The following is a 19,350-nucleotide window of genomic DNA, read 5'->3' as shown; positions in this document are numbered from 1 at the left end:
CCTTCTGTCATTCTCTGTAGTCTTTTGACCCTATTGCAGTCATAATGTTGCTTTTTCTGGTTTCCATGTCTATATTCATGTACCACCACTAATCATGAGTCTATGTCCTGGGCCATAGTCTTATCATTATACCTTCAATTAAGAAGGTGATGATATCATTAGCTTCTATAGGTTCAACTATTATCTCTTGTGCAGATGACACCCAGATCTTTATGTCCAATCTCCTTACCTCTCCAGCCTTATAAATTACTTTTTTTTTTTTTTTTTTGGTGTCTCCAATTTGATATCTCAAACTCCACGTGTCCAAAATGAAACTCATTATTCATATCCTCCTACTCTCTCTCCAGACTTCACTCTTTCTGTGGAGGCCTTTCTCATCATTCCAATTAGCCTAGTTTTGGATTTCATTCTAATTCACTCTTTTATCTGTCATATCCAACTAGTTGCTAAATCTTGTAGATTCTACCTCATGACATCTCTCATTCATCTCTCTACTCATGTTCCTGCCATTTTAGTTCAGACCATTGTAAACTCTCATCTGGATTATTTCAGTAGCTTTGTAATTGGGTTTATGGCTTCCATTGTCTCTTCTTTGCTCCATTTGGCACATGGTTGCAAAATAATTTCCACAAAGCACATTTCACTATTTTATTACCTTGCTAAAAAACTTCAACATCTCCTCTTTGTCTCTAGGAAAAAATACAAATCTTTCTGACACTTTAGGTGTTAAAAATCTGGTTTCAGCCAAGTTTTCTAGCTTCATTTTGAATTACTTCTTTCTGTACATTCTACATTTTAGCCAAATTGTCTAGTAGCTGTTTCCTGAAAACATTTCCATTTCTCTCCCCAACCTTTTTTTTTTAATTTTGCTGAGGCAGTTGGGGTTAAGTGACTTGCCCAGGGTCACACAGCTAGGAAGTGTTAAGTGTCTGAGACTAAATTGGAACTCAGTGTCCTCCTGACTTCAGAGTTGGTACTCTATCCACTGCACCACCTAGCCATCCCTCCTTTTCCTTTTCCTAAACTGGCCCTTATGCCTGAAACGTACTTCCTCTTCACCTCTACTCTTTAAAATCATTGGCTTCTCTTGAGGCTCCTGCAGGAGGTTTTTACTAATATTTTCCTGGATTCTCATTGGGGTTTTTATCCATAAATTATCATGTGTATATTTAACTATATGTTGTATTCTTCTAGAAGAATATACTTAAGGGAGTTTACAGTAGTATGTACATTTAGTGAATGAATGTTGGTTTGTGTTGGAAGCTATTAGATGATTTATAGGGTCAGCTCCTCCTTCTTCCTGTTGATCTACCCCATTTTGTTTTTAATCTACATGGTTCCTTGACTCCAAACTGAGAATGACTTTCTTTTTTCTAACCCCAGATATAAAAATTACTAGTTATGGGTCTGGTAGTGGGAATTAAAGTTTATAAGGTAAAATCCAGGAATCAGCTTTTAGAGATTCATGCTCTTTGTAATATCTTAGACCAATTCTAATGGCCCTTGCTAAATGGACTTATATAAAATTTAAAAATAAAATCTGAAGAGATAATGAAAATTTTTCGAAAGATACTGTAGAAATCTGCCTAGTTTAGTTCTAAAATGCATATAAAAAGCAAAAGGAAATACTTTTCCTTCCTGTTAAATAGATATGTAGATATTTACTACTGAATATTTAGTGATCACTTCTCCAAAAGAAATCAGATTCCTGCAGATATTATATTGGTAGATATCAAACATTGTGTATTTTAAGGAAGAGGAAAAACTGTCAGATGATCCTGACAAGTGAAACTAAAGCTAACAAATAAGCTGAAAAAGCAAAACTCTTCACTTAAAGATTAAAACAAGTGGTATGAGAAAAAGTCCACTTTCATCTTACATTTCAGCTACTCTAGCTTTTTAAAAATATTTTTTCTCCAGGCCAGATAGTTATCTATTATATGATATTATAGCAGTTTGTATAGTTATCTATTATATGACATTATAGCAGTTTGTGTGACTCTGTTTAAGCAGGATAAGATTTTTATAGATTAATTTTAGTGTCTAAATTTTACTTAGCTTCAAGATTGACCTATTTTGACTCCAGTAACTTGGCAGACTTGATTGCTAAGTGTAACTCTAAACTTACATTTATCGAAGTCTAGTAGATTGAAGAAACTCATTTTTGCCAGTGTAGGTTAAAGGATGTGTACTCTTTTGCAATTATAAGCACCTAATTTTAAAGAAGATTTGTAGTTGGCTCTTAATTATATCAAGTACTTGAATTTCAAACCAGGCCATAAACCATTGCTAAAGGTCTTTCAAAAACTGCTCTTGTTTTACTTATTTTCGTTACTCTTGCTTTGTTTAATTTGATAATAACTAGAACTAATGTTATTGCTTAATCAAACTATGTGACCTGTGTTTCAACAGAAATTCTTCCTTCTTCTTGCTTTATATTAATCATCACTAATTCATTCATAATGATATTGTTTAATGATAATCACATAAAGATTTTCCTCATCAGCTGTTTCTTAGCAGTCATAGGAAAACTGGCTTTCCTTAGGATATGCTAATTGGGTGCTATTTTCCTAATGTATCTCTTTGCAAGAGAAAGGCAAAATACATTGTAATTCTTTCCTTATATACTTTGTGAGGTAGGTGATAAAGATGATCATTTTATTCCTTTTTTGCAGATGGATTGAAATTGGGCAAACCTTTTTATTGCTGTGTTCACAACCTAACCTTTAGGTGTAAACTTATTTTCCTAGGCCACACAGTTCTGAAAACTGAAAAACAATACTAAGACCGACTGACTACTTAACTCATGTAAGAGCAATTGTAGTAATTTAAGCCAATGAATGTGAAAATTTCTCCTTCTCTTTGTCAGAGCAGTTGGGACTTCAATTAAGTGTTTTACTCATTTCTTTTTCTAACTGAACAAGTTGTAATCACATTAAGTAGATTTTCATTTTCAAATTTCAAAATTCATGTAAATATAAGAGCAAAAAAGTGAAATGCATAGAAATTGTTAATGTTTGGAAAAAGTGACATAATGGAAAGAATATTGAATTTTAACTCAGACCAAGTAGGATCTATTGCTTACTACCTTTGTGAACTTCAGCAAGTCAATTACTTTCCATCCTCAACTTGATCCCATTCCACTCTGTTTCCTCATCTGCAAAATAATGTAACTTGATTAGATCTCTAAGGTCCTAAATTTTATGTAAAATATAACTCCATTTATTGTACCTAACTGAAGTAATATATGCAAATTTCCCAAAACATTACAAATAGTGCACAAGGAAATGTTTTGTTAACATAGACCATGTATTTAATTTTTTTTTTTTTTTTGTCCTACCCTTGGTCTTATTTTTTTAGTATTCATGTAGGAGGGGGGTAAGACAAAGGAGACAAAGAAAAATATTTTGTACTTTATGTAAAGGAGAAATCAGTGTTTTTGTTTAAATTTTCTTTTGATGACAATACATGTTATTGGAGAACTCTGATTTCTAAGTAAAACTATTTTCCTCACCCAGTAGCTCCCTAGTGTAACTGGAATTGTTCTCTATAAATGGAAATGCTACCTTAAAACAATTCATGGGTTTCATTCTGCTCTATAAAAAGAGTTTGACTAAGTAGATTGCCTTATTTGTGTGTTTGACTTAGAGCATTAGCACTCTGTAACAGTGTCCTGTGTAGTGCTTGCCATCTTGATAATTTGCTTATGGTGAAAAGAAGAACCTCTTTTTTGCCTAACAGTCTTATGCAGATTTTCACAATTTCATTGGATGAAAAAGGTTTTACTAGCCAATAGAAGCCTAGAAATTCGATTAGTGCTGATAGCATGTCTTTACTTTCTCCAGTTTCTGTGTTAAATTTTGTAATGAATGTTGTTGTAGTGTGTGCCCCTTTTGCGCCATTTAGCATTAGAACCCAAATGTTAACGCCTTCCCATAGCTTTGGGGGAGAAAACTTTCATAGTAAAAGAAAGACACTTCAAAAGAAATGGGAACTTCATTTTTGTTGGTTTTCTAGGTATAGGGAATTTGTATTTTATGAATACAGCTGCCACATTTTTATGGTTTAAAGAAAGAAAGTCTATAGTTTAGTACATAGAGAAGCTGATTAAATGCACACAGAGAGCTGATGTTTCTTTTTAAATGAGATCGAAGAAAGTTTAGGGCAAAAATAAATTCTTTCAAGTGATGCTAACTTCTATCTTTTAATGTATATATAGGTAGTATTATACTCTAATTGGTTATCTATGTGATCCTGGGGAGAGGACATACAAATTGCAAATAGGAAATTTTAGGTAAATGAAATCATTGAGATTTCTATAGTAGAAACTCAGTTGAAACCCAATGTCTCTCTTAAGATGAAACCATAGGGACCTTATCCAACATGCAGTCATATTGTATTAGCGAGATGTAGTATTTAAACATAATTTGATCAAGGTTTGTACCAAACCAGAAAAACTATTGTATTTGGCTCCTTTAGAGCCCAGAGGACTCCAAGAGATAATGCAACCTCTGTGTATTTGCTGCTTTGAAATGGCTCTTAACAGTTCTTCTAATCTCTTGCACCTTGGACATGTTTACATGATTTTGAGGGCCCAAATCTTGAATCTTTTTGTCATTTCGATTTTCTCAGAGCCTTTATGAATTTTGTAGAAAGGAGATGTTTGAATAAATCATTTTCTATTTACTACTTTTGAGACCTTGGACAATTCATTTCAATCATTCAGTACCTCACCCAGTAACTCCCTAATGTAACTGAATTATTCTCTATAAATGGAAATGCTACCTTAAAACAATTTATGGGTTTCATTCTGCTTTATAAAGAGTTTAAGCATCTAATATATAACAGGCACTGTGCTAGGCACTGGAGATACAAAGACGCAAAATAAAAATTCCTGCTCTCATGAAACTTACATTCTCTTGGTCTCAGTTTCTTCATCTATAAAATGAAGGATTGATTAGATGTTCTTGGAAGGAACTCTTCCCAGCTCTAATTTTGTGGTGGTCTAATTTTCTGCCTTTGTTCTAGTTGAAAACCTTCATATTTAATAAATATCAAGTGTTAGATTCTCCCTGTGTGTATTTTTGGGGTCAAAGAACTGTGCCAGTATTTTCAGACTGATAGCTAGCTTGTGCTGGGTAATCTAAAAGGGAAAGAATGATTCTGAGCCTCATAAAAAAATTATCATTTCCTTTTAAATGACAAAGTTTTGCTGTTTTTGTTTTGTGATAGGAAAAGAGCTTTCTTCTTAAGGTGAGAATTATTTCATATTTTAACCTTTGAGCTGGCTGCTAAGGTCCCTTTAGGGACAAGGACTATTTGCAGTTATTTATAATCTAGAGAGAAGGGCACTGTCTATAAACAACTGGCTCACACAGAGACTTTAGGAAGCACTGTGGAGTGTTCTATTGCTAATCCCTCTGACTTCCGTGGTTTGGGATTCCTTCATATATCTTCTTGGTTATACTCTGTTTGGCTTTGTCAGGAAGAGCCTTGCTGCCCAAGTTCCTTCTGTAATACTCTGAATTATTTTTGGATTGGAAGTGAAAAGTAACCTGAAGAAGATTTACTCAGACTGTTCTCTGAGTTTCAAAATCCAGGCCTACTAGGAAATAGCTGCAAGCTGGAAAAACCTCATAGGTACTAATATATATTCAAGTTTGGGAATTTTCCTTATGTTTGACAAATTACTGTCTTGATGTGGCTTTGAAAAAATGCAGCAATACATCTAGATTTGTGGATGAATAGGTCGGGGGAGGGGCGATGAGAGAGAAGGAGAAAAAGGGGTAGTGTGTGTGTGTGTGTGTGTGTGTATGTGTGTGTGTGTGTGAGAGAGAGAGAGAGAAAGAGAGAGAGAGAGAGAGAAGAGAGAAGAGAGAGAGGGAGGAAGGGAGGGAAAGAATGGAGGTAGGAGGGAGGGAGGAGAGAGTGAGTCTCTGCCATAATGTTTTTTCTCAAAACAAAGAATTGTGGAAGGTGCATTCCATGAATTAGTTTTAAATGGCAATGGATATGGAAATTACAGATCAAATCCCAGTGCAATAAACTCAAGGGGCTGCCCAAATTCTTACCTTATGCTGGAATTTTATTGCGTTGACTGGAACTTGAAATAAGTAGGTCATTGGCTGAGTCTTTATTCTTATATATTGTAAATCATATTTTTGGTTACAGGATGTGGCCTGCCTTTATCTATTTATCTATCTACTATGCACTTTTTTTATTTTTTTTTAAATTTTATTTTATTTAATAATAACTTTATATTGACAGAATCCATGCCAGGGTAATTTTTTACAACATTATCTCTTGCACTCGCTTCTGTTTCGATTTTTCCCCTCCCTCTCTCCACCCCCTCCCCTAGATGGCAAGCAGTCCTATATATGTTAGATATGTTGCATCTACTATGCAATTTTGATGGTATTTCTGTGTAATCATTTGTGTGCAGGAAATTTCCCATATGTGTCTGTAAAAAATTTTTTGATAACATTCCTCTCCCCTGTCCTCTTTTATGACATATGGATTATTCTAATTTTTCTTTTGTTTTCATCTTCTTACCAGACTAAAGTAGAAATTAAATCATTTACAGTTGGAATTAGATGAGTTGATAATTTTCAGGGTTTCATAGTATTACAAATGTGGCCAGATTTCATATTACCTCTAATAGCCATATAAGGTAATTATACCATAACTTAAACCTTGTTGAGGAAATATACTACTTCACATATGTTATATTCAAGCCTTCTTGTTTAGTTGTCTTTGTTATAAGATAGTCACAAACTGTCCCATAATTTAAATATTTTAATTGTAAAGATTGTTAGGTTAATTTGAAAGTATAGTCGTAAAATTTTAATGTAATAAAGAAGCAGCCATCTTTAATTAGAACATACATCATTCACAAAACAGAATTAAAACAAAAAACAACTAGCTTAAAATCTTTTATCCATTGCCCTATTATATCACTCCGTGATAGTCTTTAGGATTATCCTGTTTCATTTTAAGAGGTGTCTGAATAATAAAACCACTGAACCTTCTGTAACAAGAATCCATTAGACTAGGTTGAACTGCCAAAAGTTTGTCTTTAAAAGTCAGATGAGCTTTGCAACAAAGGAAGTCAGTGTGACCTGTAATAATGTGTCCTTGGGGTAATGAGAAGGAAGTTATTGCACTCTGGACTACATGTTATTGAGTACACATGAATAAAGGAACAAAGAAAACTCTGCAGGTCATAGTAATCCTCAACTATTATGGTTTGCCCATGTCTTCCTTCCATGTCTTTTATTTTTCTTAGTCAACAATTTTTTTTTTTGGCATCTTCTGTTTTGGAAAGTGCAGGCGTCTCTCAGTTTTAAAATAGTTATGATACTGGAATTTTTCCTTACTTGAAAACTGAACTATATTTTAAACCTAGGCCAAAAAAAAAAAAAAAAAGATGATTTTTCTTTTTTAAAGGAAAAAAAATTCCAGTACAGCAGATAGTTGCAGGCATTTGCTTCAACTTAGCAACTTAAAAGTTTTGTATACTGAATTCACACTTTTTTCATTTATCTCTGGGTGTTTTAAAACTGACCCTGGTGTAAGGATTACCCATAATAATCATAAATCTGATATGGTTGTACCAGTCAATAGAGTTTTAGGTTCTATGGATGAGCTTTTTGAATTGAAGATAAGATAGGGAGGTCACTCAGGAAGTAAAATGAAAAATAAAAATGACTGCAAAATCTGTCTGAAACACTAAAGACATTCTAGCCCAGCTATGCCCAACTACTGGCATTTCATCCCCTCTCATACAACACTCTGTTGCCCCAGAAAGAATCCTGGTTATGTAATATTTAAGCAGAAGTGTTTTATTTCAAACCATTTCCTAATTTTCACTAGGAATTGCTTCTGGGTCTTAAAGTGAAGCAAATTCTCTATAATTATCTCCTTCCTTTCAGTCCCCTCAGCATTAAGAAAGCATTCCTTCAAACTTTAATAATTCACCTTGGCTCTGGTAACTTAAGAAGTTAGGTGCCAAATTTGCATCAAGGCCTAGCATATATCCTGTTCAAAAGCCTATATTAGCAAGACTTCATTTATGTCATAGTTTTCATTTCATTGTGAATCTTGCACATTCAGCATTGTTGGAGCCAAACCTGTATTAAGGATTTGAAATAAAGGTAAGAGAAAAATTAATGAGTTTGAACAGAAATGGGTATTTCAGTACACTACACATGTTTGTTTGAAAATACATTCTATGGATCAGGACAACTTTTTACCTATTCTCCTTTGGCCTAATACTAGAATTAGAATTCATATTGATAGCATTCCTTTTTCATATTGGTGTCAGTCTAACTTGGAAAAATTCCTAATGTAACACAAGAATAACAGCATCATGCTTTTGTAATGTCACTTTATAGGTATTTTGGAGGATCATATCGGGATTGCTATTAACTGTTTGAAAACATCTTCACATTGGATGTTTAGGCACACTGCAATATTTCTTGATAGGGAAAAAACCCAAATATTTTCAAGTTAGGAACAGAAATAAGAGAGATAGTAGTGAGGTTCTGGCTGTGAGAAATTATTTAGTGTTGAGTTTGGGATTACCAGAATTTTGCCAGGTTCAGTAGTCTTTGAAAAACATTTTAAAACATTGCTTAAAATTTAAAATATCTTTTGTAAATTGTCTTTTACTAGAGAGAACTTTAATCTTGTTTAAATCTGTTTGAAGCCAATAATATGTTTTATTACTGCCTATTTCCTACAGAAGTTCTCAAAAAGATGACCCCCAAATAGATTTCTTTTCTTTTAAAATTGTTTCTCCACTGGGCATCTGTGGCAACTGTCATGGTGTGCTAGAGAGTTCATGTAGCACCAGGATTCTGCACTGATGAAGCACTTTACCAATGGTGCCTGCTATGAGTGAAATTAATTAGATCTGTGCTATCTTAGTCAATTTCTCTCTCAGCAGGCAGTGTGGATAAAGCTCATCAATGTGGGAGTCTAGTTCAACCAGTTGCTGAATTGGACATAAAAAGAAAGAAAAGTGGAATTAGTAAAGGAGGACCAGGCAACAAGAATCAAAAAAATTCAAAGAAACTTGTATGACTACAGTAGAATTTCTTCTATCACTTTAATTTTAAGGAGTATTATTTAAGCTATCTAAGTAGAAGAGTTTGAGGAATGTGCTATTTCATTAGTTTCAAGATTTATTTAGTTATTAGCTTTGGACTCATATACAAAAATCCTGGCCAAAAAAACTGGATGGACACAGTTTTGACCTGCATTGTTCTGTTAATCTAATATATGGACAAATTGACAGCAATACAGGCTACTACCTCTGTGAAGTAGTGTTTCAGGATTTTAACTAAAAGTTCTTTTGCTTGAAAGATTTGGGTATATTCTTGAAGATCAATGAATAGTTCTTGCAATGCCTTTACTGAGTATTTAAATGGATTTGTTTCCCATAGAAATATTTATTTCTATATTAACTTTTTCATGTAGACTTAAAACCATATTCTTTTGACTTAAATCACTATTCTATAAAATGAGTGATTTTTAAATATACAGTTGAAACTGATATTGTCATATTTGATAATTGTAACAAGAAATTAGTTTTAAGATATTAATTTTCCATGTCTAAGTAATTTCTTTTAAGTTCTTTTTGTTGTTGTTGTTGTTTGTTGGGGGGAGAGATGGAAGGCAGTTCAGGTTAAATAAGACTGACCAGAGAATCACAGCTAGATTGCCGCAGATTTGATCACTGTGATCAGCTATGATCAGATTTGAACTTTGGTCCTCCTGACTCCAAGGCTGGTGCTGTATTCACTGCATTACCTAGCGTCCCCTTTTCTGTTCACATCTTAATGGATTTTTTTTTTGTCCAAATGAGTGCTATTTTTAAGTGAAATTTTGAAATTCCCTACTGACAAAGGTGACCCATACTGGACCAGTAACTTAGCTCAAGATATGGGACAGCTGCTAAAATAATTTTCATGCTTAGGTCTAACCGTGTTACTTAAAAATCTTAAAAACCATGTTTTCCTTTTGTTTCTAGGATAAAATCAAACTTTTCAACTTAGCATTTAAAGCACTTCTCATTCTGGTTATACCCTGTTCAGACTTATTTCACATTACTCTTCTTCTATGTCTCCTCCTTTCCAGCAAGGCTTATTTCCTATTCTCTAAATTTGGAATTCTATCTTCTGTCTCTAAGCCTTTGCATAGGCAGATCCTCTTCATGTCTGGAATGTACTCCTTTCTCAGCTTCAACTCTTAAAAACTTTAGAATAATCAGCCTAGAGTTGGAGAGAACTTTTAGTGGCCATCTCTTCATTTTACAGAAGAGGAAACTGCAGTCCAAAAAAGTTAAGTGACTTATGTAAGGTAATCATAAGTTTTTGTTGTAGGTGAAATTTGAGCCCATATCTTCTGTTTGCACCACTTCTCCGTGGTACCCAGGGTAGACCCCTTTTTTACTGTGCTATTACTGCTCTCACAGTTTCTTTCAAAGCCTAGATTAAATACTGTAGAGGGCTGAAACTCTTGAGTGGGTTGCACTGAGGTCCATTCAAACTTACATGTAGGGCTAATTACTAATTGAACAATACTCTATGGGCATGTGCTTGGGGAATGGCCCTTCCCACTATCCTGTGCTGGCTCAATAATTGATGTATACAGAGAATTGTAGGAGGGACTAGGAGGTAGAGTAAGATGAGCCAGGGTCACTTTGGTGGTGGATGGAGGAAGAAGGAGGTTGCTGAGATCCTACTTCCATCCCCTTCACCTCACAAAATAACACTATCTAGAGCAGGCCTTTCCTGGTTAGTGCATTTCTCCTTCTCAGATAATCACGTATATATTTTTCATTTCTGAACAGCTCCCCCTTGCCCCCCCCAAAAAAGCAATAAAAAACTACCAAAATTTAAAGGTCTTGAGTGGGGGAGAAACTTTGTTTTGTTTTGTATTTTAGGGCCTAGCACAATGCCTGGAACATAGTAGGCAGCTGTTGAATTTAAATTCAATTAGCAGATAAATTGTACTATGGTGATGCATTTCATGCATTTCACAAGAAATGCAGTCTGTTGTAATGGGCCAGAACTCTGGAGAAATATACTTAGTCAAGGATTCTTACAACAAGGTATTAACTCAGTGGAATTAATAAGACAATGGTTATCTTGTTTAGCATGATGATTAATAGTTCTCTAGTTCAGTACATGTACTTAGTACTTACTATAGTTCTACAAGATTGATACCTGTTATACAAAATTTCACACTTAAGATGATGTTATTATAATAGAGCCTATAAAAGCCAACTAGAATTGGATGAGAGACATTCACTCAATTTCCCAGGGACACCATGATAGCTGGCCTATCCTTCTTCACTGAGACCAAGTCCTGTCTGAAGGCCCTCCAGAAAGCCTGCTGAGCCCCAGTGAAGGAGACAGACTGTGAAGGAGACAATAAAGACTTTTAGACTTTAACACCTAGCTATTCTTGTGGTGATTACTCTGTTGAAAGGAAAGCTGGTCCCAAAAACTTCCAGAAAACCAATCAGAACCTTACAGTCTGTCTTCCTCTTCTTGGTCATAAGGTTATCAAGTCATAGTATTTAGAATTAGAAGGGACCTTAAGAGATCATTTGTTTGATATATCACTTTCATTTTATAGATTAGGGAACTAAAGCCCAGACAGGCAGTGACTTGACTAACCAAATTCATATAACTAGAAATTATCAGAGATGAGATGGTAATCATAGAGGGGTAGTTGAGCTCTTTTCCCAAATCATTGTTGATTGATGAAAATCAGCAGGAGCAGTATTTGGCTAGTATAACTGGGATAGATAGCTATGTGTTACAATTAGATCTCACTATTTCTTGGAATGTTCTGCTTGTAAATGCTTAAGGGGCAAAACAAAACCTCTGACTTCATTTATATTTTATACAATAGTTAGAACCTTATAAGAACAACATTTAGTTTCAAATATTAGTGATAATGTGATATTTTATGTAACTCTATTTCTACCACCAACTGAATGCTTTTCCTTCATTCACTTATGAGAAAAGTCTTATCTTCAGCAGCCTCAAAGGCATACTGCAGCTAAAAAATTCTTGTCTCTGAGGCTCATTCATTTCAGTGTAAAGTTATCCATCTCTGTCCTTGCCATATGGACTAATAAAGATGCTATCTTGTAAAGAGCATCAGATAGTCAAACCAAGCATTTTAACCCTTTCTTTGTAAATTTATTTTCAAGTTGACCTTCTTAACATTTGCTCTCATTTCTTTTTAGGAATAGTCTTTGATGAGGAGACCAGAAAATAAAGTTGAGATTTAGCCCATCACCAACTACTACTTTCTCTGAGCCTCCGGTGTATCTAGAATATTTGGTGAAAGCCATGGTGCTTCCTAAGCAATGTGGGAAAAGAGAGATAGTAGCTAGTATAGGTAGCAAGATCCAGATTTTTTCTATAAAATTAGAGTGCTGGATTCATTGACCTTTGGGGTCCTTTCAAATCTAAAACTATAATTCTATGGTAGGAGAATTTCAGTTAAGCACAAATTTTCTTCAGGATGATCATTCTTCCATTCTTCTCTCTTTTGTTTGCTTTTCCTTGCTTTCTATTTCTGTGCCACCAATTCTCATTACTAGCAGCCAGCCCTCCAAAGTGCTCAAGCCTATATTAACAAACTTATCTTTTTACTTCAGTGGCATTTGACCAGCAAAACTATTCCAACAGTTTTTTATTATGTGCTTAGAAAAATCAAACAGAAAATGAAACCCTGAAGTGATATTTAGCCTCATTAGATATTTAACCTCAGATGGAAATGGGTATATAGTATCCATATACTTCCTACAATAGTTAGCACTTTTGAGGATCAATATTTAGTATCTCATTAACTTCTTAGTGTAAAAACATTTGTTCTCACCTTTTTAAAAGATACCTTTTTTTAATTGGTGTAAATTAATTAGATGGATGAGTCTGTTTAATGTTCCTTTTGTATCTCTAGCATATATAGTATTGTATGCTAAGGGTTAGTGGGAGAGGGTCCAAAGTTTATTTCAAAAATAATTTTACAGCTCTCAGGCAAATAAAACAGTTACTAATTAGTGTCTCTGGAGTTTTAACCGAAGTCCTATTGTTCTTTGGGATTGACAGGGTGAAGACTAAATAGAAAGGTGTTTTTTTTCTTCTAAACTTGGGAAATTGCGTTTAACCTTCAAACTGGCGATGTCAAGGGTCCCGAGTCCTCCTCCTCCGGCAGAAATGTCGAGTGGCCCTGTAGCTGAGAGCTGGTGCTACACACAGGTAAGCTAATTTTTTAATATGTTGATTTTACAGGATTTTTGGAAGTCAAAAGTATGAAATTCTTTCCTTATCCTGAGTGTTAAAAGTTAACACTTTTAAGTCTTTCAAGAGAGGGATACCAGGAGATGTCAATCTAGAATAGGAAAAATATGCCTGCAGTCCTGGTCTTTTCAGTCTTCTAGAACATTGGGTCATATAGCAGAACCTGTCTGAATGTTCTAAACTTGTTTCCAAAATCATAAAGTAGCACAAATTGTTTGGAGAAAAGGCAAAGACTCTTTGATTAATGGATACTTCATTTACTTCATTCTTTTGCCTGAATTTTTTTTTTTCACTTTCAAATAAGTATTTTTCAGGCATTATTAAAAGAATTTGTGAAAGTGACCATTTGTTCTCTCCATGTTGAGTCTACTCATTCCCTACTCACCTTCCCTTGTTCACCAATTGAAATTGGTAGTAAGCGGGGGAAAAGAGGAAAGAACTGAGTTTCTTTGTGCTTCTTTTGCTTGACTGTTCTTCACTGAGTTTCTTTCTGACTTTCTGTCTGTAGATCAAGGTAGTGAAATTCTCCTACATGTGGACCATCAATAACTTTAGCTTCTGTCGAGAAGAAATGGGTGAGGTCATTAAAAGTTCAACTTTTTCATCGGGAGCCAATGATAAACTAAAATGGTAAGGAGCGCATTCATTCAGCACAATGAAACTTAGAAGTGTTTCCATCTTGTTCGGTATACAAATATAGGAGAATGCAATCTTTTAAAAATCTTTATTGGGTACCTACTGTGTGCATGGGACTATATCAAATGCTTAGAGAAATGTTTGATCCTTGGCATTTTGTTCAAATGCATGTTTTGGCAAAGTATGTGCAAATGATTTTGGTAGCATATACTCTCAGTGAAGAAAGGCATAGTGTTAGGCTCCTGGCCAAGAAGAGGTGCCATAACTCTGGTATGGCCTAGAAGAGGATACATATGGTTTGTAGATTGAATGTGGCAGGAGCAGCATCTGAATCTATGTGCTATGTATTCAACTTGTGACATTTATACTTTAGATAGAACCTCTTAAGTAGATAACTCTCCATATAAGCTTTCATTAATTCATCTACGGATTTATATCATTGGCTGTCTTTGTAAGTACAATTAGAAACTACATCTATAAAATCATTTCCAGAAGAAATGTCATAAATTTGTCTTTGTTTCCCCACCCCTTCTTCTTAAAAAAATTCTGTTAAAAAAAAAAAAAAAGCAAAACTTTAAATAACCCATACTTTAAAAAAAAAATTCTTCACGATCAGATTTGGTAAATTTCGTTCAAATCATTATACATTTGATAAAGTTCCTTAAAAATGGGATTTTTACTATCCTTTGCCCAGCCCTACCAAAAAACCCCAAAACAAAAAACCCAAACACGAATTTTATTAAGCTCTTGCTGTGTGCAGAGCACTGTGCCAGACTTTGGGACAAATGTTTAGATAAAACATAGGTGCAAAGTTGGGAGAAAGGCTCGGGGCAAAGCAAGAAACCAATAAACAAAAATACCTGTAACATATGATATTACATAAATGTATTAGCTAAAAGATGAAGTGAACCTAAAAGGGTCAGATTTGCTAGAGAAATCAAAAAAGACTTCCTGGAAGAGATATTAAAGAGTATTAAAAATGGGCTTTAAATATTGGTTATTTTCACAGGAAAAGGGATGGGATGGGATTTCAGGCACAAGCAACAGCTTTAGCAAAGGCAGGAAGGCAGAGTGTGAATACTTAGAGTAAGGAAAATTGTTCGTTTTGACTTGAGCCTTCCATAGAAGGCAATGAGAGATAAGGCTGAAAAGGGAGCATGGTACCAGGTTGTGGCCTTGAACCAGAAAAGTGACTGAAGAGCTTTGAGGTGAGGATTGACATAACCAACTCTCTACATAAGAAAGATCCTGGCAGTGATCTGAAAGATGAATTAAGAGGGTAGTAAAGCTAGGGTGTTGGTGTTGGGAAAAAGGAGGAGGGGACAGATGTGAATGTTGTAGAGGAGTGGAATGGCACCTTATACCAAATTATATCTGAGAAGTAATGTAGTGAGGGAAGAGTCTATGATGACTTCCAGGTTATAAATAGGCACCAACAAAGAGATTAGCTGAGGAGGACCAGAATTCAAGGTAAGATGGAGCAGTTAGATATGCAATAGACGTTTTATAGTTCAAAAAAGAAATTAAGAAGAGAGAGAAAGAGTATTCAGAATCATCTGTATAGAAGTGATAGTTAAGCCATGAGAAGTATGTAAGATTGAGGTAGAGAAACACCTATATTTGGCGGTAATGAGAGGTAAGAGATGTCAGCAAAGGAGAAATTAGGGAGGAGAAGCAGGTGACAGCAGAAAAGTCACTGGGGAATACAGTAGTTTGTAAGAAAAGAGAAGGAAAGCTTAATATCGTCATTGTGAGGAAGAAATCGTTTATAGATAGTTCTGCAAAATAGACGAATTGCCACTTCTTTGAAGTTATAGGAGAAGAAAATATCCAGTAGAAGAGAGATGGTGTTGTTAGTGTTAGAAGCTGAAGAGAGTGCTAAGGATGACTGGGGAAAGACCATTGGATTTAATGATTAGGTCATCATTGATGATCTTATAACAATTTTATTAGAATTGATGTGTTCTAGACTTCTGAACTTCAGAAGACTTCAGAAGTCTAATTACAGGGAATTAAGAAAAGTGATTGTGAAGAAAGTAGAAGTATCAGATATAGATAACTTTTAAAAGAAGTTTTACCAATGAAAGGGGATTTGGAAGGGTCAAGGGAAGATGTCATGGTGTTTTTAAAAATTAAAGAGACCTGAACATATTTGGACAAATGAGAAAAACTACCTTTGGAAAAAATTGGAGACACATGAGAGAGGAGATGACTATGGGGGAAAGGTGGAAAGGATTAGAATTGAGGCATAGGGTTAGGCTTGGAGCCTAGGTAAGAATTAGGGATATATCCCATTTGTGGCCAGAGAGAAGGAAGAGAACAAAAGAGAGAGAGATGATGCTGACAATGTTTGAGGAATAGAGAAAGGAACCTGAGGAGCCAACAGTCAGTTGGTTTCAGTCTTCTCAGTAAAATAGGCTGTCATTTTCTAAGAATTGTAGTGTTGGTGCTGCTGCTGGTGAAATGAAGATGGAGTTTTTTAAGAGAAGAGAGGAAAAGATTGAAATACTCATTGGGGGGGGAAGATTGTAAAATAGAAGAATTAGTGATTTTTGCATTAAAAACTCAACTGAGTGTTTTTTGGTTTGGTTTGGTCATTTTGTTTAAGACTCCAAAGCCAGCCAAAAAATTATCAAATTGTGCATACCCTTTGATCCAGCAGTGTTTCTATTGGGCTTATATCCCAAAGAAATACTAAAGAAGGGAAAGGGACCTGTATGTGCCAAAATGTTTGTAGCAGCCCTATTTGTAGTGGCTAGAAACTGGAAAATGAATGGATGCCCATCAATTGGAGAATGGCTGGGTAAATTGTGGTATATGAATGTTATGGAATATTATTGTTCTGTAAGAAATGACCAGCAGGATGAATACAGAGAGGACTGGCGAGACTTACATGAACTGATGCTAAGTGAAATGAGCAGAACCAGGAGATCATTATACACTTCGACAACGATATTGTATGAGGACATATTTTGATGGAAGTGGATTTCTTTGACAAAGAGACCTAACTGAGTTTCAATTGATAAATGACGGACAAAAGCAGCTACACCCAAAGAAAGAACACTGGGAAATGAATGTGAACTATCTGCATTTTTGTTTTTCTTCCCGGGTTATTTATACCTTCTGAATCCAATTCTCCCTATGCAACAAGAGAACTGTTCGGTTCTGCAAACATATATTGTATCTAGGATATACTGCAACATATCCAACATATAAAGGACTGCTTGCCATCTAGGGGAGGGGGTGGAGGGAGGGAGGGGAAAAAAATTGGAACAGAAACGAGTGCAAAGGATAATGTTGTTAAAAAAAAAAAAATTTACCCTCGCATGGATTCTGTCAATATAAAGTAATTATTAAATAGAAATTAAAAAAAAAATTAAAAAAAAAAAAAAAAAAAAAGGAAAACTCAAGGTTTTAGCCAGAGAATTAGGGCATCAGATACAAACATTTAAAAAAAAAACAAAACAAAAAAAAAAACTCCAAAGCCAGGACTTTCATTCACTAGCTGAGGTTATATACCAGTAGTTAACTAGTAGCTCTTCCAAGGATTGAGGATTTGGATATAAAAAGGTTGACTAAACTAAAACAAAACTAGGATAGTTAGTTTAAAAAATGAGGAGAAAAAGGGTGATTTAGAAGATTATAGAAAAAAGAAAAGGAAAAATTCAAATTCTAAGTGATAATTAGATCAATCTAAAGTGCCTCCTTTTTATTTTATTAATAAATGAATAGCTGAGCTATGATCCTCAAGAGAATGTTCCATGTTACTGCTTGAGATAAGACTCTGAGAACACAGCCACTTTTAACTTCATTCCTATCTTGTCCTGGGTAGGTGTTTGCGGGTAAATCCAAAAGGGCTAGATGAAGAAAGCAAAGATTACTTGTCACTATACCTGTTATTGGTCAGCTGTCCAAAGAGTGAAGTCAGGGCAAAGTTCAAATTCTCCATCCTGAATGCCAAAGGGGAAGAAACAAAGGCAATGGGTAAGTGTCCTCTTCTTGGCTTGTCTCACTGCTTTGGCCCATGGTGACTCCCTCTGCTGTGCAGATGTGACTTCAGATTGTTTTCTTCAATCGCCTTATTGATATCTTTTTGTAGAGAGCCAGAGAGCCTATCGATTTGTACAGGGCAAGGACTGGGGATTCAAGAAGTTCATCCGTAGAGATTTTCTGTTGGATGAGGCCAATGGTCTCCTTCCTGATGATAAACTCACCCTCTTTTGTGAGGTAAGTCCACCAAGAGTGCTGTGGAGTTGGCTGGAATGCTGGAGAATCCACTTGTATTATACTTGGGAGAAGAAAAAATGGGGGAAACCTCAAAGGGTAATGCCATGCACAAATTACATTTGGAATGAGAGGATCTGGGTTCAGATTTCACCTTCTGCTAGTTACAACCTGTGTGACCTTGGCAAGTCACTTCACCTCTCTGGGCCATTGTTTGCCCATCTATAAAATGAGGACATTGGATTAGATGATCTCTAAATTATACTGTAGCCCTATGATCTCATAAACTCTGATTTATGGGATTAACTAAAGACTGACTTTCCTGATTTTCAAAGTTCTGGATCTAAAAGCCTGTTCTTAAAAGATTTAAAAGCAGGGACTTTCTTGGTAAGGACTATTTACCTCAGGATCCTGGGACTTTTCCATTGAAGGCCTTTTTAGGCATTCTTTTGCAATACACCCTCATTTGTTGCTAGAAATGTGAAAGCAATATTTTTGGGGTAGGTATGCATGTTTGTGAACATAACACAATACAACATATAAACATACATCAGATCAGTTGCAGTAACTACTCTTTTTTTGCCCCAGGCCTCTAATCAGGATCTGAGTGCTTATAGTTTATTCTATTTAGGAACATCTTAAGGTGGGAAGGTGAAAAACAGTATTGATAGAAGGGATGCTCTAGGTTCCTACATAACCTGTCCTAAAGGATGCCAGCTGTCATCCATTAGCAGAATGTTAGGAAGGGACTCAGTATTTTGCTGTTGCCCATCACATGGTCTGAGAATCACTTTCTGAGCAGTACCAATCTTGTGCCAACACCTTGATGATGACAGCCTATATGCAGTTTTCCAACTATTTGAGAACTGTATAATGATAAGATTTAGTCTTGAGTTAGAGGCAGCTGGTGGCACAGTGTATAGAGAACTAACTCGGGAGTCAGAAAGCCTGAGTTCAAATCTAACTGTATGACCCTGAACAGGTCACTTTAACCTCTATCATCTGTAAAATGGGAAATAACATCTGTCTTGAGAATAAATACTGTAAATGTTAGTTGTTATTTTTATTATTATTGAGTTAATGCTCTCATTTGGTCAACAGGGAAGGATTCTCGCCCCTAGGGATCTATGTGAGCAGCAGAGATCAGTGTGTCAGTACCTGTTTT

At 35.3% G+C, this 19,350-nt stretch overlaps 1 protein-coding gene across 3 annotated transcripts in view; it reads left to right on the top strand.

Annotated features, from left to right (window-relative positions):
- SPOP (speckle type BTB/POZ protein) overlaps nt 1-19,350 on the top strand; it is a 90,014-nt gene that overhangs the window by 39,219 nt on the left and 31,445 nt on the right. For 2 of the 3 annotated variants that reach the window (XM_051994779.1, XM_051994780.1), the window contains 4 exons: nt 13,134-13,283; nt 13,834-13,955; nt 17,794-17,945; nt 18,061-18,188. In XM_051994779.1, the coding sequence (XP_051850739.1) occupies nt 13,206-13,283; nt 13,834-13,955; nt 17,794-17,945; nt 18,061-18,188 (480 nt within the window). In that variant the 5' untranslated portion in view covers nt 13,134-13,205. Of the gene's footprint in view, nt 1-5,482; nt 5,641-13,133; nt 13,284-13,833; nt 13,956-17,793; nt 17,946-18,060; nt 18,189-19,350 lie in introns of those variants that run through there. The other variant, XM_051994781.1, reaches the window with a different exon arrangement.

This window comes from Antechinus flavipes, chromosome 4 (genome assembly GCF_016432865.1).
Source record: "Antechinus flavipes isolate AdamAnt ecotype Samford, QLD, Australia chromosome 4, AdamAnt_v2, whole genome shotgun sequence".
Taxonomy (NCBI): Eukaryota; Metazoa; Chordata; class Mammalia; order Dasyuromorphia; family Dasyuridae; genus Antechinus; species Antechinus flavipes.
The sequence above is the reverse complement of the archived record's forward strand: the minus strand, read 5'-3'. Positions and strand labels throughout refer to the sequence as shown.